Raw genomic sequence first — 21,379 nt, forward strand, 5'->3', positions numbered from 1 at the left:
AGTTACTGTGGTTTAGCAGTTGCTTTGGCTCACTCCCCCCACACGAGCACTCAGACCGGCCACCATGACGGACCCTGCGCATGCTCACAGGGCGCCGCGCCCGCGCAGCCATTCCCCCCCCCCTTCCCAATACGAGGCGCTTGGCCCTGCCCGCCCGCCGTCGGCCGCGGGGGGTTGTGGGCTGAGCGGCAAGATGGCGGCGGCGGCGCTGTGCCCTCGGTCGGCCCGCGGCCTGTGGCTGCCAAGGGCAGGTGAGTGTGGCCGGGCTGCCGGCACTCCTGCTCCCTGCCCGGCCCGGGGGGCGGCTGCCGGCTCCTTTCCCCGCCTGCTGGGGGTGTCTGAGCGCTGCGCCGCCGCCCTGCTCCTCCTGCGGCCCTCGCTTGAGGGAGCGGGGCGGCGTCGGGCAGCGCCTGGCGTTCGTGGCACAAACGGGGGGGGTTTCGGCCCCCACCCCCCTTTTCGTCTTCTTGCAGGGGCTGCCAGCACCTCAGCAGGTGAAATGTTGCTCTGAAAGCTAATAGTGTGGGTCCTTTTCATGTTCTGTTAGGTAACTCTGTGTCACCTAACGTGCGCAGGTGCCCGGGTTATATTTAACGCTTAGATGCGGGCCTTTGGCTCCGAAACGGAACCGATTTAGTGACATGGATTCGCCGTGTGCTCCTCTGTTGTGAAAAGTGGGAGGTGGCCATTCGGTGGGTGGTAGAGGTGCGGAAGGAGTTTAACATGCTTTTAATTGCAGCAGCGGGACTTCTCAAGAGAAATGTGGTTGTGGTTTACTGTTGATATTTATTTAATTCAAAACAGTACTCAAACTGCTTCAGATAAAGATTGTAAAAACAAGCTTCTAGTGCCAAATGGATTTTGCCTAGTGAAGAAGGTGGCATCCTGCCCATCTAGGGAAAGAACTGTTTGTCAAGTCTGGGTTACACGTTAGCATAGGACAAAAACCTTTAAGTAGTGCTGCTTAGTCTGGAAATATTAGCATGGGTTATGAAAGCCGTATGGGTCTCTTAAGTTACGTTGTCCTGAGTTACTAGGGGTTGCATTTTGGCAGGGCTGCACACCATACAGAAGGTCCCTTACTGGTTGTGAATTCTGTGTGAGGATCTCCCTAGTTTGCTTTGTTTGAGTCTCATGGATATCCTTAAAACTTTTTTTTGGTAATGTAGTAGTAACTGGGTATGTGGCCATAGATGGCGATACATTGTGATGGATCTTGTATAATTATGGAACAGGAAAAGGTGTACGCTGCTAAAGAGCTTACAGTGTAAGGAAAGTACCAACAGGTGTGTGTATAGAAGTGGGAGAATACAATACAATGAGGGGATATTATTTACAAATGTGATAGTGGTAGTATCACGAAGAGCCCATCATCAAGTGTTTTTGCAGAAATAACAGCAAAGAACTCATGAAAATGTTGGAAAGCACATGCAGAAATTTTTCATATTATCTTTTCCTTTTTATTTAGGTAGAACTGTTTAATAATATTTTGTTTGAAAGGTACTAACAGTATATTAGAATCCTGTTGGGTTTACATTTTATGTTTTAAGGACTGAAATGTTCCTAGTGAACCATAACAGAGAGAGTGTTGGTTAATTATGTAAATAGGATATTCTTTTTTTTTTTTCCTCAAACCTTTGGAAAGAGGAGTGTATGTGAACAGAGTATTGAGAAGTACAGTTGGTCATCAAGCTTTCTATTTTACCATCTCAGCATGCTATGCAGCTCTTTGGAATTAAAGGAATCTGGTTTTGAAGAACCCAATCATTTTTTCTATAGGTTTGCTTTTCCTAAAAGTAAGTATTTAAAAAAAAAAAAAGGTTATTAGAACACTACAAGAACGAAGGCAGCATGTTTATCCAACTGTCTGCCCCAGTATTATCCTTTACACTTGCGCTTGTACTGGGCTTAGCTGATCTCCACCTTCCAGCCACTTGTTACATTACATACAGGCTTTATTCTGTACAGAGTATTCAATTCACACTCCTGTTTACATATACAGATTTACTTTGTTGTTGTTTAAAAGAAATTTAAAAAAAAAAAACCCTCTCCCCAAGTATTTTTGAGCATAAAAATGTGGGTAAATTTTTAGGCTGAGAGTTCAGTTGTTGCTGTTATCATTGAAAAAAACAGAATAACTGCATAACATAACACTCTTAAAAATTAGTGACACAGTATTTTATACAGCTTTTCTTAATGTACCAAGGAACCTATATAGGCTGCATGTTTGTGTATTCTGTGCCAGATAACATAGTAATGACAGCTTGGTAATTTGTTTATGATATGCTGTATTGGAAATTCACTGAAATGACTGCCTTCACCTTCTCTGTACTTCTCCAGAAGTGAACACAGAGACTTTAGAGGGCAGTGTTGAATTAACTGTATGGTAGAAAAAGTAGAGAGTGAAGATAAGTGGAGAATATGGCAGTGATGAATTGGTATGTTTCTTAGAATTCAATCTGAGGTATCGCAAAGTTTAATATGAACCTACTGCATCACATTAAAAACTTGAAATGCAGTAGCGTATCTGTTACTTTGAGCCAGGTACCGTGCTGTTTAAGCGTTCCTGAGATTGGGCCTTTTTTGCATAGGAGAGTTGCTTTTGAAAAGTCATAAACTTGAAGTTTATGTAGGTAATACATTATTTTGTCCTGTTTCTATCGGCCAGTTGGAGTACAGTTTATAAGCACGTTAGATTAATTTGATAAGTCCAAATGAATGTTTCTGCTTTATTTAATTAAGCGTGTGTCAAACTGCCTTTTGGGACAAAGTTGTAGATGTGGCATCTTTATTTTTTTCCAGTTTGTACAGTATGAAGAGAGGAAGGATAGACAAACTTTTGGGAACAGGTCTTGCTGGATTTTTTGCAGGTCTTGAGCACTGAAGTCTTGCTGGATTTTCTGGTTGGAATGTTATCATCTGACCTAATAAAATATAATTCACCTGCAAGCATACCTCGTAGTTTTTATCTTCTTAACATTGTGGCTATGGCATCAGTGTCACTGTCTCAACTGGCAGTACCTAATATATCTGATTAAAATCAGCTCCTTCAGTGTACAAGTGGGATTTCTTAAAATTTCCTAATCATCTGATTCTGGTATCAATTACTAGTCTTCCTGTTTTCACTGTAGTTCTTTTTGCCTAGTTTTGTGTGGGGAAGATGAAACTTGTTTACCTATAAAATGCTTGTGGTCATGATTTATTAGAAGTTGGAAGGTCAGTTACTGTTTTTCTTCTGTTTTTTTTTCCACTGACAGCTGCTACAGTCTGCTCTTGTTAACAGCAGGATGTCTGTGGTGTTCTTATACTCTACATTTCATCTGTTTCTTTCTTCTTATGAGCAGGGCCATGTAGTAGCACCACACACTTCCAATTTCAAAAATCTCTTGAGTAGATTCCTTGTTCCTTTTGCCTAACCTGTTTGAAGAGAATAAACATGTGCTCTCCAAACTTCCTCTTCGAGGTATCTTGTCAATTTATATCAATATTCTACAGATCTGCTGTTTTTGTGGTTTCAACTCTTTGTACCTCCTTGAGGAAAGGAACAGCTTTGAGTCAATATCCTGTGCATCATGGAGGTGGCTCTTTGCATCTCTTCATTTCCCCGCACTCCAGAGCTCTGTTACAGGAGGACTGCTGCCTCCTCCAACATTTGAGTCTGCTGTATTTAGACTGAGGTAAAAAGTCTGGTTTAAGCACATCTAGAATGAGCTTGATGTCTTTGTCTCACAGATCTCAGGTCTAGGAGCAGGTTGTGGATGTACTCAGAAGGGACCTGCCTGTAGCAAGTAGTTTTTATTTGCTTGACCTCTGTGTCTCACCTCATACAGCAAATACTAGTGCTAGCCAGTTAAGGTTTACTTGCTGTTTAGGAACCGATAGCCTTAGTCTGCTCCTTCTGTGTCTTAGTTTGGACTTCAATTTTTATCCACATCTCCCGCATGCTCCTTGTCCTCTGACCTATCCAGATGTCTCTGAAATATCCTGGCATGGAAAACCTTTCTAACAGAGGAGGAGGAAAAAAAACAACCCAAAACTAAAAAACTAAAGAAACTAAACAAAATAGGTCTGTAATGAGAAAAAGTATTTTTAACTGTGGTTTGACACTGATAAATTTTAGCTTGTATCACGTGCTCTCTCCCATTTTGTATTGCAGGCCCTGGGATTTCTGCCTTAGCTGCAGCTCCATCTGTGTTGCAGCAGCACCGCCACGTTCATCATGCAGTGATCCCTCATGGAAGAAGTGGACGATCCTCTGTTAGTGGCATTGTGGCCACTGTCTTTGGGGCTACAGGTTTCCTAGGACGCTATGTTGTCAATCGTTTAGGTAATGCTCTCCAGGAATACTAATTAAAAGTTTAAGTGCTTAACCAAGCTCCGTTTTTTCATTAGGTTACAGATTAATCTAGAAGTCTGTAGCATTTTGGATCTTAAAAATGCAGCAGTGCAAAAGTGTTTTGCATCATTTCTTCATAGTATTTGGTTTAGTAAAGTGCCAAGATGTAGCAATTAGTAAAAACAAATTTAATCTAGAAAATATAGAAGCATTTGAAGATTGTTATAATCATTAAGACCAGTCATTCTCATTCACATAATGTTTTTCCAGTCTGTAGAATACAGCTCTGAGAAGAGGTACAGCATGTATTTGATTCTGATTTTGGCATTGTTAGCACATCATAGTAAATAGCTTGCAGAAGTTTGATTGGAGTTCTTTAGAGTTGTCCTTTTGATTTTGAGTTTTAGAAAATAACTCTTGTGCTTTGTTTTTCCTTCTCTCCATCCACCTTCTAAAAATGCAAATATCCTTAGATGTGACACATTTTTACGTATTGTACTGCATTTATAGTATGCACTGTGTTTTTTGTTTTCTGTCTTACTATTGTCTTACTATTACTTACTTACTTACTATTGTCTTACTATTTTCTGACTTATTAATTCACTCAAGTATTCAAGTATCTACCTGCTTAAGAATCGAAATGATGTTTTAAGTTCAATAACTTGTTTCTTTGCTACTTTCAGCTTTGCAGATAATATTTGAGATAGTTATGTGTCTGTGTTGTTCTTAAAGCTAGGGACAAAGGAAAAAATCTGTACGTTCAGAAGTTCATCTACTTAGGTATGTAGTAGTTTAAATGATTTTTTTTTAAATGTTTAGGTCGCATTGGATCTCAAGTAATCATACCCTATCGCTGTGATCAGTATGACCTCATGTATCTGCGACCAATGGGTGACCTGGGACAACTTCTCTTCTTAGTAAGTCTTTTACTTTGGCTTCAGATCAAATATAATACCATTGCTATACAAGGAAGTCTGTTAATCATTCTCAAAGTCAGAACTCCTGCTATTGTTTAGCCTGTAAATGGAAATGATGTGAAAGAGCTTTCTTTGATTATGCCTTTTTACACATTATCTCATCTCTTTCCCATTTGATGCTCTGGTTACAGGAGTGGGACTGTAAGGACAAAGACTCTATCCGAAGAGCCGTGGAACACAGCAATGTGGTCATTAATCTTGTTGGAAAAGAATGGGAAACAAAGTAAATTTTTTTCCCCTATATGCATAGATTTGCAACAGGTATTGGATATTGCAGCCGCTTTTTACAGCACACGTACAATATGCAGTGACACGTTATTTTTGCCTTCTATACAAAAGGCAAAACTGAAATCCTGCATATAAACGTTCTTCCACTTTAAATGTTTAATGTTTTAAAACGTGGTTATGATCTGCTCTTGAGAAGTAAATTATTTCTGTAATTTTCTAGTGTACAGTTTTTGTTCTGTTTGAGAGTTAAATTTACTCTTTTGTACACCTTACTGATGTTTGGTGGGTCCCTTTTCTGTATCTTGTGGAGGCTTTCCAGTTTCTGTGGACTCATTTACTTTGTTAAAGAAGTGGGCTTTCATCCTGCCACTTTGTGGTAATGGTGGATTGTAGCCTACTATAGTAAGCTAAGATCAAGGATTTTCTATTCTCTGGTAAATGTTAATGAACAGAAATAGCTATGGAAAATCCCTATTATGTTTAATAACAATTCTTTGACAGTTTGGCACAGATGCTTTTAGCTACATAAGCATTTTTGGTAATAATTTTTTAAGTAGCTCCTTTTTGAAATCCGTTTTTAAAAAAATCTCACATACTTCAGGTTAAAAATGCACATAATAGCCTGTTTCTGTTTTGTTGGTGGTTCTTTTTTTTTTTTTTGCATGTGTGCAATTTTCCAACTTTATTCAAAGCCTACTCCAGAACTGCCATACACAAACTCATTAACTGTGTGGCTTGCCTTTTTACATAATCTTGCTGTCATGGCAGACAGAATCAAACGCAGATCTTGGTTTCACCTATACTTAAAAGCCTAATGCTTCTGTTGCACTATTTTTGGCTAATAGTCACTTGTTGGTGTAGTCCTAAGTTCTACAATTACTTTTCCTAAAATAGTGTGTCTCTTGGCAAGCACCTATTTCAGCTGTTTCTTGTCTGGTCAAGTATTATACATAACTTCTGGGAGACTCTTTGATACAGCATTCAAACTCTTAGAGGTGCTTTTTTTTTCTTTTTTTTCCTGATAGTCTCTTAGCTCCTTATCCTGCTCTCGGAGTCTATACATAGTTTAGTTGGGGAAAAACATCTAAACTAACTTAACTCTGTGCGTCTGACAAGGTTTTTGGTTCTTTTTCTGTCTTCTTCAGACTTTGGGGTATAGGTAAAAGCATACAAAAACAACCTGTCAAGACTAATACGTGTGGTTACTAAGCTATGAACGTGAAAGTTGAAACTCTTATTGCTGTTAGAACAGAAACAATTTCTTCATAATGTGTACATTATGAATATAATATGTACAGTTGGCCAAAGGACAATGTAATCTCCATTTATCATCCAGATGTGTTCTTTCTCCCTCAACATTTCTGGACTCGTATAAAAAGTATGATTTGTGTAAGGGAGAGTTCCTTTTTTAGTGAAAGCAAGCGAAACAACAATAAATAGTTTCATTCTAGTTTAAAAAAACAATCAAAACCAAATAAAAGAATCTTGTTGCTCTGGTCGGTTTCAGCAGTGTCAAAAGCAGAGGAGTCTTAGTATACCCTAAAGACTTCATAGTGTTCCAAAATTTGCTACTGTGTTGCTCAGAAGTCCTTAGGTGTTTTTTATCTACTATGGTGATATCAATGGTGGTGCTGGAACCCTGTGATAAAATTCTGTGGCCTGTTAAACGTGAGGTCACACTAACCATTGTAATCATCCCAAAGTCTGTGAGAAACATAAGCAGGAAAAAAAGAAGATTAAGATTAGAAGTGGAGATTGGGGTGGGAAGGGAGGAGGGAGAAGTAAAGCCTGCCATTAAATACTTTTCTCCTTGCCTTGTATTAGTATACAGTATGATCTGTGTATACTATGTTGTTTGAAAACTCCATAGTTACAGGAGGGATGTTGGTCATTCTTGTGTGTTTCTAAAATCTATTTTTGTGAGTAGAACAGGAGTAATGGTTCCCAGGATCAGATTAGCTATTGAAGGGTCAAAAATAACTTCTTATTTTTAAGGCTTTCTTTAGACTCCAGTGGGATCTGAAGAACTGTGAGAGCAGATAAGGATAGAGGGAGAGGCACTTCGGAGAGGCATTCTGAGTAACAAAAATGTATGTTACTCAGAATCAAATAGAAAAGATGGAGTGGGGTGCTTACAAGGACAATATGAAGACATGAGAAGCCAGTTCTCTTTCTTGCAGTCTTGGAATAATTGGAAGGAATTCTGGGATTGTTGCCAGGCTATAGTGTCAGTTCTGCTTGGAGACTGAGCTTCTGTATTGTTCTTGAGCAGATGCCAAACTAGATTACAGTTGAACCCCGCTAACTTAGGCCCCTTGAATGCTATGAAGTGAGTAGAGCATTTTTTTTTTTCTTTCTGCACGCTTCCTCTTGAAGTCCCCTTACAGCTGCTATGGAATAGTTGTAACTGTTCTGTCAGTGTAAAATTTTCCATTTGCATAAGCACCCGTGAGTTCTTTGGTCTGTTTTTGTCCACTTTCCCAATGCCTAGCATCTGTCCTAACTTAGGCTACTCAGAATTTTTGTGTTCCTTTTTAATGTAATTGAGTGCACCAAATCAAGTCAGATTTTGAACAGGTGTTGTAAAAAGACAGTTTTGCTCAGATTTTGAAACGCAGCACTTTTTTTTCAAACAAAACACTTTTTTTCAAACAAAAAAAAAATCCCCAAACCTGTTTTGTCTTGGGAAGGGTTTCTACTTGTCACAGATGAGTGGGCAAGAGAATTTTTCATACTGATTTGATCTTACCAGATGAAGAAGGCAGTATTATTGCTGTAATTGAAGCTCACTGTTGCATTTCACTTGTTCTTATTATGAAAAGAATATCTCACAAACTTAAACTTTCTAATGAGATAGATTTTTGATGATAGATGATGATGATGATAGATTTTTGAAATATATTCAAGTAATATGTAATGATTGCTATTGGTTGGTAGGCAACCACTATTGGTCACTCTTAAATTAAAATTTGTTTTTGGCTTGTTTTAGAAACTTCAGTTTTGAAGATGAATTTGTAAATATTCCCAAAAGTATTGCCCAGATAACTAGGGAAGCTGGCGTGGAAACACTCGTTCATATCTCTCACCTGAATGCTAGCATGAAGAGTCCTTCCAAATACCTAAGGAATAAGGTAAGTCTAGAATAATTTTGAATATATTTGCAGAAAGCCTACTTTTTGTCTCTTTTTTTTCCAACTGAGTCTGTTTGAAGTAAATCACTCTTCTATGGAATTTTGTCTTCATCTGAGGAATTTTTATGTTACTGTGCTTATTGGGGCTAGAAATCCTCCTAAGTTTTTCATGTACGTTGAAGGGAAATAGATCTTGTATTCCTGAAAACTACTCCTTTCTTCTGTCCTTGGGTATCTCTGCATCTACAATTACAGTTGTTAGGAAGGAGTTTGGTGGTGGTTTGGGATCCGATATCATGCTTTACATCTAAGGCTGACCTAACAAATGCGAGTAAATAGATTATGCCAGAATGAATTGTGCAAAAACAAAAAATCAGAATTACAGACCCTTGTACAAGAACAGATAATTCTACTACTACAAAAAAAAATCTGTTTTTTGGTATCCTTTTGTTTTGTCCTGCCTACTGGACTCTGTCGTCTTGGTTATAATAGATTTTTTTTTGTTAAACACAGTTAAAATTTGGTAGCTCTCAGAGTGTAATGAGTCTATAGGATATAGATAGGCCTTATTGTATTCACCAGTCCCATGTGGAAAACAGCTGCTTCTGAAGTTTTTTCACTGTACTTAAGCAATTCTTGGAGTGTTTTAATAATACAGTAGGGGTTATTTAAACATTGTTTTTTTTTTTGTTTTGTTTTCAATCTCTATTCTGACATAAGATAGAGAAGTACTTAGATTAGGTTTTTTTTTTTTTTTGAAATTCATCACTTTTAATGGGCATTCCTTCACTAATGAGACTGTTGTATCTCAAGTGGAATAAGTTATCTACGTTTTTATGGGACTTTTGGGACAGTCTTCGAGAACTTAACTTAGCATCTCAAAAATCAAATGGCTCAGATACAAATAATTTTGTACTGCTGCTGCTGAGTTCTTGAGTGCTATTGTCAGGATGCCCTAAGTTCTGAAAAGGTATTATCTTTTGGTCTATCTGGAATGGATCTAATTCATATAATCACTTTAATTGAATGACAGGCTGTTGGAGAGAAAGCAGTGAGGGAAGAATTTCCAGATGCTATAATTATGAAGCCCGCTGAGATGTTTGGGAGGGAGGACCGATTTCTCAATCATTATGCGAGTATGTATTCTTGAAATAATAAAACCATGTCCAGTATGTATACATATTTGTAGAGAACAGAGGGAAAATGCATTTTACTTTTGAGAAGTGGAGAGTTGATTTTTTTATCAGAAATGTATTGTATTTTACTTTACTGAAGATGCGTAACAGAAGAATAATAATTTTTCGTCTTGTGGTGAAATGGTAGATCCTGAATTCTTCCTCAATCTAATTAGACTTCACTGATTTTATATGCTACTACTTTTTTTATTTAGATTGTTCTGACAATCTAGACAGCAGAGAGTAGAAGCTATTTCTGGCTTGCAAAGTTGAGGTATCCCTGAACCACTTTAGGTGAACAGCAAGTATAGCCTTCCCATGGTTGCTGATAAGAAAACTGAATGTGGGTGGTAATTATTTCCAATTTTTTTAATCAATTTTTTTTCAGAAGAGATCCACACTCAGTGTTGTGCAACATGTATTGGTTATTATTTGCCTGCTGAAAGGATTCACAGATTTTATTCTCAAGTTATGTTTGTTTCTCTCCATCAGACATGCGCTGGTTTGGTGGTGTGCCTCTTATTTCAATGGGCAAAAAAACAGCAAAGCAACCAGTATATGTAAGTTTTCCTAAAAGCAAGACAATCCCAAATCCTGTGTCTTTTTTTTATTTTCCTTTCTCCACATAAATCACTCTTGAAGAAGAGAGTGTGCATGCATTCATGTTTTCTGTTGACAATTATCTGTTATTATTGTTTCTCACAGGTGGTTGATGTAGCAAAGGCAATTATTAATGCAATTAAGGATCCTGATGCTAAAGGAAAAACATATGCATTGGCTGGGTAGGTTACTTTTCTGATTCTAATTATCTGAAGTACTTCTTTTTGGTGTCATTTTTTGGCATGCTGCACAGTACATTTAATTTCTCCGTCCATGCACACAGTTTGAGCTGCAATAAATTCCACCTCCTTTTTGGGAGGAAAAATGACTCAAGCTGTTGTTGTGAGTACTCTGAAAATCCTAGTGTGGGCCCCATTGCATTTAATGGTATGTATGTGCGCACAAAAAAAAAACCCAGTCTTTTTAAAATACACCAGACAAAACAGCTTTAGAGAAAATGCTGCTAAAACTACGTGGAAATCACCTTGAATAAGAATGGATAAAGTCAGTGGATCCCTTGGATTATTTATTTACAAAAGCTCCAAGTCAGAATAGGTCATTAGCAATAAGGAAAGATGACCTGCTAAATGCCAAGGTAATGAATGGGTCCATGTTTCAGTATGTGGCACTGAAATCAGTTACACGGTTATTCCTGAAAATGTACTGGATTTTGCAGAAGGCATATCTGAGACTTTATTGTTCTTTCCATATTCATTTTGTGATGCTGTTACAAGAATAACAAGCTGTCACTGTAGAGCAGAGATTATTACTGGTTTATCTTTCACTCTTTTGATGTAACTGAGCTATTGAGGAAGATGCTGTTCTAGTAGCCAGGTTAGGTGTGCAGTATGCTGATGTTCTTGAAAAGGCAGCAGCTTTTTTTTTTTTAATCAGGCTGGAGAACTTCTGTTTAAAAACTAGCAAAATAATTTTTAGCTTCACCCCTATCTCAGCAGAAGTAACTACTCCAATGGCAGGAGAAACTGAGAACTGCATACTAAATAGAACAATATTTGCAACCAAATGCAAGGGCAGTTGGCTAAACTTTGTATTGTTGCAGTTTCAAAGTCTCATTTTTTGGCAATTTGGAGAAGGCCAGGAGTTCAACACCTAGGTTTCAGAGGCAGGAATTCAAGCGAGGATGCCAGGCTATTGCTGCAAGGAATACAGAGTTTCAGGCACCTAACAATGACTGAAAAGCTTTTGAATAAGTGATAGTCTAAACCGAAGACTCAAGTCAGTGTTGGAAAACCAAAGGAACTCTGCAACATAACCCTTGACTAAAGCTGTGTGAAGCACTTTTTCTTCCTTTTTTTTTTTTTAAAGGGAGTTAACAGTTTGAGTATAAAATATTAATTTTTTAAAAGAATGCTTTTCCCTCTCCTACTCTATGGTGGAATAGAGTTTCAACTATGGCACCTGGTGGTAGCATTGCTGCTCCTGAGCAACTGAAGATTTTGTATGTTTTTTCTCTGTTCCATTCTCCTCTGATGTCTTTGGTTTTGCTCCATCCGTTCATTCAATCTGTCTTGGATGCTAAAAGCTTGCTGTCTGCTGGTTTTGTGGTTGGTGTAATGACACTTGTATGTAACTTTTTTCTTGGTAAAGTTGCATTGTTAGAGTTTGGTAATTTATAAAGGAACAAAAGTATTGGTCTTTGTTCTCACATCTTATTATATAGAGCTACCTTACATATATCTGTGGATTTTAACTATCAAGATTGAAGTAGATTTGGCTTATTTTACTAGCTTTGGATAGGTATTAGGATGTTTAAGTATAAAGGCAAAAAACTTGGTGTCTGGTACTCCTTCTGTGTAACTTCATAAATCCAGATCTTTATCAGGCTATATAATTTAGCCACCTGGATGAAGTCAACAAGGAGTTTGGAGTGTTGAATTCATTTGAATTCTCCCAAATATGCTGACCTACCTTTAAAGTATACCCATTAGATTGTTTTGCCCTAATTTGCCTTTAGAAAATATAGTAGTAGTAATTTAGCATTTTTCTCTTTTCTAACATCTAACAACAAATTTTGTTTGCTTATTTGCATTTCTGTTCTCTCCAAAGAACATTGCAGGCTATTGAGCCTGAGCTATTGAAGGCTCAGTTTCCATTCCTACAACCTCAAACATTGATACCTTTGAGATATTTGGTTTATCAAAGTGAAATTGATGTTTTTTGTATCATAGCCAAGGGTTTCTGGAGTTTTACATAGTCTTACTCTAGTTATTACTTACTCTTCATTTATGTGGGATTTTAGATTCCAGCAGTAATTCATTGTCAGATGAAAAGCTACAGTCTTATTTTTAGGATGATTCTACCTATGAAGGAGTCAGTCTCAAGATAGTTGTCATTTCACTGAGGTCTCTGCCTTATCTGAAAAATACAACAAAACGTTAGGAGACTCACACTTTGGTTTGTTCATTGTTTCTTTGAATCATGATCTGCAGCATATAATTTTGAAGGCTGAAACACAAAATGACACATCAGAGCTTAGTAGTGTGCTCTAGTGTGTAGTAACGAAGATTTTTCAAAATGTTTTAGAATACCAGAAAGTTGCCGTGAAAGCCAAGGTAGATAATTGTTTCAGTCCAAGACATCTAGAAAAATGGAGTATTTAAATGCCAAGGTGAAGTCTGAACAAGAAAAGAATAGGAACTCCCAGTGGTATGTTTCTCTTAAACAACTGCAGGTGTACAAGAGCCTGACTGCTTCCATCCCTCCGTTTTGAGAGGGTGAACGCATTCTTTTGGGGAATTTACCCTGGTTTCTTCCTCTTGCTCTTGAAGAGAACAGCATGTTCTTAGTCTCTCAAAGGCAAGTGAATTAGTTTCCTTGCAACCATTTGCTACCGAAGAAACCGTTATTAATTTTAGTGTTTGCTTTCTAGCTTTTTGGCTTTCTTGTATTACAAAGTGTTACCTGGGCTTCTACAGATTCAGTCCTATCCCAGTACTTAGTGTATTGTAATCAGAATTTGAGTCTTTGGAGGAGGCGCATTAAGAGCGTGATTTAGAAGCACACAGAATACATTTTATTCAGTATGATTGTGGTGGGCTAGCCTAGTCCTGCAACCAGATACCCGTACACCTGGCCACTTACTCTTCCTCCTGCTCAACAGGACAAGGGGAGAAAATAAAATGAAAAACCTTGTGGGTTGAGATAAAGACAGGGAGACAGCTTACCCAGTTACTGTCATAAGCGAGATTTTACTTGGGGAAAATTAATTTATTGCCAATTAAAATAGATTTTGGCATTGTGAAATAAAGACAAAACAAACAAAAGAAACCACCTCACCTCTCCCCATCTACCCTTTTCCCTGGCTCAGCTTCACTCGTGACTCTTCTATTGCACCTCCCTGAGTGGTGCAGAGGGTTGAGGAATGTCATATGGGGTCAGTCCGTAGCAGCTCCTTTGTGCCATTCCTTCATCTTCATATTTTTCTCCTCCTTCATGATGGTCTTCCCCATGGGCTGTAAAAGAATCTCTGCTCCAGTGCTTAGAGCCGCCACCACCTCTGACATTGGCGTTCTCTCTGCTGTTTCAGACACACTTCTTCCCTTCACTGCTCAAACTTGTGTTTGTGCTTGGGACTGCCCTTACCCAGATGCAGGACTTTGTTCCTTGTTGAATCTCTTGAGGTTCACACAGACCCATCTCTCAAGTCTGTCAAGGTCCCTCTTTGAAAATGTTTTAATAGAGGCACCACCAGCTTGGCTGATGGGCTTATCTGTGACTGACAGTGGGTCTGTTGGTCAGAGATGAGTGTCTGGGCATGGGGCAACGCCTGAACTCTTTCCACAGAGGCCACTTCAGCATCCCCCCTGCTGCCAACACCTTGGTAGGGACACCCAAAACTATGATAAAACAATTTTGTAATTCGTGAAGTGTACTGTTATCATCACTAACATCTGATTATATGTTTTTCTAACTTAATCCGCTTATTTCAAACAGTATAGAATTTTAATAACAAAAATTTTTTCACTTCTTGTGAGGTAACTTGACAAACCTGACAAATAATTTACGCTGAAGAATATAGGCCCTTGGTAGGCTTGGTGTGTGTGTCTTTCTAATTTTTCTCTTACTGCAAATGTTTAAGTACACCTAATTTAACTATAATGTTTATTGCTTTTTCTTTCAGACCTAATCGCTACCTTCTTCATGACCTCGTAGAATATGCATATGCAGTTTCCTTTCGAACCTTTTTTCCATATCCACTTCCACGTCCTTTGTATCAGTAAGTGGAACCCTTCCTTCACTAGGAAGTTTTCAAGCAGCATAGAAGTGTAAATAACTATTGCATTGGTCATTTACTATTAGTACTGTTAATTGCTATTTAATGTTGTAGGATTGTAGAAACTGGCTTTCCCCAAGTACACATCTGTTAATTTTGAGTCTTCTGCTCAGGCACAGGCCTGCCCTTGATAAGCTACTGAATAAAAAGTGGAGTTGTAGTAAACTTAACTATTTATTCCAGAGTTATTGAATGGCCTTGCTTTTTCTGAGCCAAGAATTAGTAAAAGGTCCAAAGTGGAGACACTCAGTAGCAAATTGAACGAACTTTTAGTAGTACCACAGGGAAAAACTGTGTATGCTGCTGACCATAGGCCCTGACAGATGTTTTGTGCAGCAGCTACTGTCAGCTGTCCTTCCAGTCTGTTGAGCACTGCCACACTGGAAATAGAATTGAGATGTGGGTATCTATGGGTATTGACTTGACTTTCTAGTTCAGCCCTGAGTATTCATTTCAACTAGTGATGGAGGTAAGTTTCTGTTGGGTTGTTGGCCTGGGAATTTAAGCAGTGCATTTGAGCACGTGTTTGGTTTTTTTTTTTTTGGCAATATGAGGAAAGTAACATCTTTCAGAAGATAGTAATAAATAGGAAAATAGTTTAAAAAAAAAAAAAGCTGTAGCATCACTTCAGTTGACTACAGTGGATGAGTTGTAAAGGTTCTGCTTGCATGCACTGAACAACCTGTGTAGCTGTATGTTTTGTCCCTTTAGAGCACTCAGGAGAGAAGCTGATCTACAGAATCAATCTACTAATGAACTACTAGGTTCACGTAGCAGATGATGAATAATTCCAGAACAACATCTTCAACTGTTGCATCTATTTCTGAATTGTCTGTAGAGTCCTCTAGTTAACATGGCTTAGATGACATAGAGAAGCTTGTTAAAAAGTAACTGCATGGGTGTGTATTATTCTTATTAGCTCATATTAGCTGCAGTCCATGTTATATATTTTTCTTTATGGGCTAAACTAAGTGGTATTTCATATTTTTGAGAAAAGAGCATGTCTGTAAGGCAGATAAGCCTAGTTCTGTTTGTGTAGTAACTTTATACTGTCCTAGTCTGCCACCTGAGCGTTTCAGTAAGAGGTTCTACCTTGGAATACAGTTGGTCCTGAATCACTGAGCAAGAACTGTAGTATTATTTTCTTCTCTGCCAGATTCATTTGTTTTCAAGGGAAATTTGATTTCTGGAAATTGTAAATACACTAATACTCATCCTTTTTATAGATGTAGATTGTTCCAGATTCCATCATCTTGTTTATATGGCTGTTAAATCATTTAGTTGTCAGCAAGCTTGTTTTCCCATGGAGGCATTGAATCAAACTTTGTGACTAGTTGGATTACTGCCTAAGCTATTAGGGAAAAGAGTTTGGAGGAAAGGCAGGGGAAGGACCGAACTCTCTGGTGTGTAGCGAATTGGATGTGTTTACTTTCTCCACCTACTAACAACACTCAGTTTTACTTCTAGATATCTACTCTTTCATCCCTTTATGAAGTAGAAAAGTAGGAGGTTGAATAATTCAGTAGCAAACAGTTAAAGTTAACAGAAACACAGCTAAGAAATTGTTTGCTGGCATGTTCATTGCATTAATGATTTTGTAGCTTTGCACAAGCAGCACACACTATAAAGTGTGTAATATCCTTCCTAGTTCTTGGGTTTTTTTTCCTGTGTATCTGCATAATGACTATAATTTTGCAACACTTTCTGATTACAGTTTAGTTGCAAGATTCTTTGAGATCAGTCCATTTGAACCATGGTTAACGCGAGACAAAGTAGACCGGGTAAGTGAAGGAGAACTTTCAAATTTTTCTTGGGGAAGGTTTGTGTTTGTAACTTCCACTTGTAGTTCTACAAGGAGCACTCCTTTCGTTTCAAGGAGTGCTGAAGTGTGTGTACATCATGTGGTACAGTATTTCAGTCAGTTCACTAGCTAGAGTTTGATTATGAAGAATTAACTTCAGACTTTGAACAGTGTACAACAATTTAACACTTGTCTTACAAAGGCTAAGTAAGAGATATAGAGAGACTAACTGGATTTTTTTAAAGGTATCATTAGGATGTAGTTTTTCTGCTAATATTGGTGGAGGAAGAATAGTTAACATTTTTCTTTAACTAGGTTTAAGAAAGTGGTCGAAACAATTGGCAAAGGGTTATATAATTAGTAGTAGTAACATGGTAATGTGGTGACAGGTGAATGCCCAACATTCATATGTGTTAAGTGATCAGGGCTGCATGCATTACCTCCCCTCTTCTTTGCCCAGCAAACACTATTAAAAATTAGGTAACTAGTGAATTTATGTTCCTATAACTGCATTAAAATCACTTATACCACCCAGACAGTGTCATTTTTTAAAAACTCAAGTTGAACTACATTGAATACAGACAAAATTCTTGCTTAATATTTGAATGCATTTCTAGTGGAGGTGTTGAAACTTTGTGTTCATTCTTAAGTTCTCAGAGTATTAAAATTCCTAATTCTCAGAGTATGTGAATGGAGGTTGGACAAAAAGCTTGACAATAGCCTATTATGACCTGATAGTACACTGTCTCTAAAATTCTGGGACGATCAAGAATCTGGGAGACCTAGGTCTTATCCTTAGAGCTGCTTATTGAATATCTGTCAGGAATTAACTTTCCTGTTTGCATTTCTCCATCTGTAAAATAAACAGTAATTTTCTATTCCTGATGGAAATTAATTGTGAAAAAACGTGGATAGTATATATAATAGAGGAATTAAGTTTATTCATGGTATAGATAAAAGCTTTTTTCCGCTTTCCAAACCACTAACACATTCCCGATGTTAGAGGGAGTTGGCACTGTAGTTCTATTGACCATATTGACCCAGGAGGTGGACATGCTACCTCATGAAAACTTTAATTCTAGCTGCCTTCATAGTTCATAGTTAGATTTTTGTGAAATAAGCCTGTACCAGTTGACTAAAAATACTGCAATTCAGCTGTAGTATGGGTAGTATAAAAGTTTCTCTGTCTCCTGTGTCTGATTGTTCCCCTCTTTTCCAGCTTTTCATCTGTAAGCAATCTGTACACAAAATTAGATGATTGACTTAGACCTTTTAAGAAATAGCACTGTAAGAGAAATCCCACTTTTCTAAGGTACAGGTCGTTTGTGTTGAAAGTAAGTTACTAGAATTAAATAATTGTCCTATATAGGACCCTGTTGTAACCATAAGCAGAGAAAAGCAGATACTAAAGACAATAATTCAACATGCGTTTTCTTGACAAAGCAGGATGTATACTTGCAGTTCAAATATACCTCTACATACAAGTTTGGCCTAATTTCATGGTTTCAATTGAGTAATCTTACTGGTATGCAGACATGATGGAGAGAGAATGAAAAATCTTTCTGCATATCTCAGTTATTTATTCCTGTATCTAAATCTGAAGTCTGAAGGATTTTTTTTTTTTTTGCCAGCAGTGCAGAGGATCTGTATCTCCTAGCTAAGTACAATGGGTCCTTAATACATTGTATGATTAGGCCATAGTTTTGTAGGGCCATGTTGAGTCTTTTCATCCCCCCGAGAGAAAAATTGTGCCAAAATTACAGTTGGTGTGCAGGGACTGACACATAGGTGGCTGAGTCCATGTTTCTTTAAATAGTTCTTCAGATCTACTACAAGATGTGGGAATGTATTGTAATGAAGTCTTCTTTCTTAGGGGAAATAGCCTTTTATCAACAGCCTCAAAACTGCAGTTGAATCTCTGAAGAGCTGTCGTGTAGAAAATTGTTTTGAGACATATTAAAATGTTTCTAGTACTAGAGATTTATGCTAGTATGTGTTTAGGAAAGAAAAAAGGTAACCTCAGGCGTGAATACACAATACTTCTCTTTTGCATGTTAAAAATTACACTGGGTGTTAATGCTGTTCATTCTGTTAATTCCCCCTCTTTTTTTTTCCCCCTTTTCATTTCTTCTGAAGTTTCACATAACAGACATGACGTTTCCTGACCTTCCTGGTTTGGAAGACCTGGGTATTCAACCAACACCTCTAGAACAAAAAGCAATTGAAGTTCTGCGCCGTCACCGCAGATACCGCTGGTTGGATGCTGAGCTGGAGGAGGCAAAACCAGCAAAGACGTACAACATGTAAACAGTTGCTTAGGTGGTTGCTTAACACTTCCTAAACTGTCTTTGTATGACCTAATTTGTTTGAAGAACTGTGTACATACCGAGTAAAATATGTTAATCATAAGCTATATTTTGCCAGTGTTTTCTTTTTAATTATGGAAGACTGTAACAATTCTTCTCTTTAAAAGGTCATGATAGCAAATTTGTGTATTGTTCCTTAGTTGGTGAGCATTGAAGTATTTTAGCTGGTATAAGTTGAAATTGGTGGGGAAATTGAGTGGGATTGAAAACGGGGATAAAACAAGTGACAGAGCACCTTGTATTTTCACCTCAAAGCTTGCTTCCTACTATTTGACTTTGTTGGATGTGACAATAGGAGAGAAGGAACTGGGACAAATAATCACGGTGTCAAAGGTAGAAGCCTAATGGTGGAGGAGAAATTTGAAGTGGAGATTGGGACTGAATAGGTTACAAAAAAGAAGAGCAGGAAGAAGAATGGACAAATTGAAAAGAACAAAAAGGTCAAGGTTAGGAAAAGCATTAAAAACGTCTCTTAACTCATGATGATTGCTGGACCCAAAGATCAGAATCTTGGTGTTTGTGTTGTTGCTGAAGTACTGTGAAACTCCTGGACAAAGTGCTTCTTTAATTTCAACAGCTGCTGCATTTTGCTCTTCCACAGAAACCTGCTGTTAATGTTTACTTTGTTAGGAAGAGTTAGATTCTTGTAATAATAAGACTTACTGATTCTGCCTGCCACGTGTTTGATTTGGCTCTCATGCGTAGTTTACTTTTCTCTTGATAACGTATATTCATTCACTTGAAAATAAACCTGCCAATTCAAACATTCAAAAGATAGACAAACTGGAAGTGCATATTGTTAATAATTTGATCCTTATATTATTTTTACTTATTGAGTAAATCCTTTTTTTCCGTAAGACCCTAGCTTTAAATAAATAGCCTTGTTTGTGCTCATTTAATATGTATGGCTTATGCTTGATTTGTGCATGTTACTCACATCCTGCTGGGAAAACTAGTATTTCAGAACTGTTTCACGGGAGCCATGTAGAGTACAGACAGAGATATGCAATTATCATGATAGTCTTGCACAGATAATGAGCAGTTTCCATTTTCAGATGGCAAACAGGCATAAAAAGTTCTCAAAGGTACTGCTGTAATGATAGATGCCAGTTCTGAGAATGGGGGGAAAAAAAAACATTACAGTAAGCATTTTAAGTACAGCTTTTCCAGTGGCTTCAGTTGCACCAAAGACCACTCCTACAGGATCTTAATTCAGATACACATTAAATAGAGAACGTGCACCTGATCCATGAAAAGTTTGCTTTAAGCAGCCTATTCCACATCAGGTAAGAATACCAGAGAAGAGGAGCATCATAGTAGTGCTCAGCTGTTGCTGCTGCAAGTTTCCGTAGGACACGCGGTTCCTGAATGTATTAGCAACAACAAATAAAAACTGAAAAAAAACCCCACGGTAATACAGATCAGAACACAATGTGGAAGAGGAACAAATTAAGCTAGTGTATGAAGCCTGAATTCTGACATTTTTCATTTCTGAGAGTCTGATACTGCAGCCTCAGTCACTATTATTTTCTTTCATTTACAAAGAAAAACTAGATAGGAGCTTCCAGTAGTTCGCAGTTGTTGACTTCAGTTAGTTATGTATCTCTTTTGTTGTGAATGAATGCCAGTAGGTGGCATCATACCTATGGTCTCAAGCTGTGTGAGTAAGGCACACCTGTAAATTTAATTGGATTAATCTCTTCCATGCTTTGCATTATGCAGTGTGTCTCTCTTCCGTTACTTCCACTCCTTCAATGATTTTTAATATGGTCAATTTTTTCGCAGTCTCTGTATAGCTTTTTGCCTGTCACTTGAGTTTAGAGTAATGTTTATTGCCAAGGAATATAGTGCAGCACCATTGAAGTACCCTTTAAAGACAGGGAATCATTAGCATTTGCTGCTTCTTCTGTTTTTGCTAGAATATGACTAGTGCCCTTGATGGGGATCTGAAAGTGGGGCTCTGTTCTAAGCTGTGCCCTTGCTTTGATATACGAGCACTGGGGGTTAGAAAATCTCAATTCTTTTTATGGTGTTTCTTTGATTGGCTAAGTCTTTGAAGAATTTTTTTTTCTTTGTGGTGAACCTATGTGAGAAAGCGGTGATTGCAGAATAAACATAAAAGTATTGTTTTTTTTTCCTAGTCTTCCTCAGAATAGGTCATATCCTACATAATACTTAGGTGGTAGGTAGCTTTCATTGATTTCAATTGAAGTTGAATAAGAAGATTCCTGTGAAAAATGGAGGAGGCACATCTTAGGTTCTTTTGGTACTAAATCTCATGTAGGCAAACAATGGACTAATCCCACTCTGAATTTCCTGTCTGTTTTAGCTGCGTATCCTGTGGTAGAACGGCTGATGACATGAACAGATCTATTTCTGTGTTGGGTCAGACAGTGGTCTGCCTAACTCAGTATTTTGTCACTGTTAATAGCAGATACATAGAGCAACATATTAGAACAGAACAATGAGAG

At 37.9% G+C, this 21,379-nt stretch overlaps 1 protein-coding gene across 1 annotated transcript; it reads left to right on the top strand.

The window, feature by feature from the left end:
- Positions 1–98: 98 nt before the first annotated feature.
- NDUFA9 (NADH:ubiquinone oxidoreductase subunit A9) lies at positions 99–18,951 on the top strand. Its single transcript, XM_048080012.2, has 11 exons — positions 99–251; positions 4,157–4,327; positions 5,156–5,253; positions 5,445–5,536; positions 8,531–8,672; positions 9,706–9,808; positions 10,340–10,407; positions 10,553–10,629; positions 14,589–14,684; positions 16,456–16,522; positions 18,679–18,951. Exons 1-11 carry the CDS (start codon positions 194–196, stop codon positions 18,847–18,849), a joined length of 1,143 nt encoding a protein of 380 aa, XP_047935969.1. The 5' UTR covers positions 99–193; the 3' UTR covers positions 18,850–18,951.
- Positions 18,952–21,379: the final 2,428 nt, after the last annotated feature.

The sequence above is a fragment of the Anser cygnoides genome, chromosome 1 (genome assembly GCF_040182565.1).
Source record: "Anser cygnoides isolate HZ-2024a breed goose chromosome 1, Taihu_goose_T2T_genome, whole genome shotgun sequence".
NCBI classification, from domain to species: Eukaryota; Metazoa; Chordata; class Aves; order Anseriformes; family Anatidae; genus Anser; species Anser cygnoides.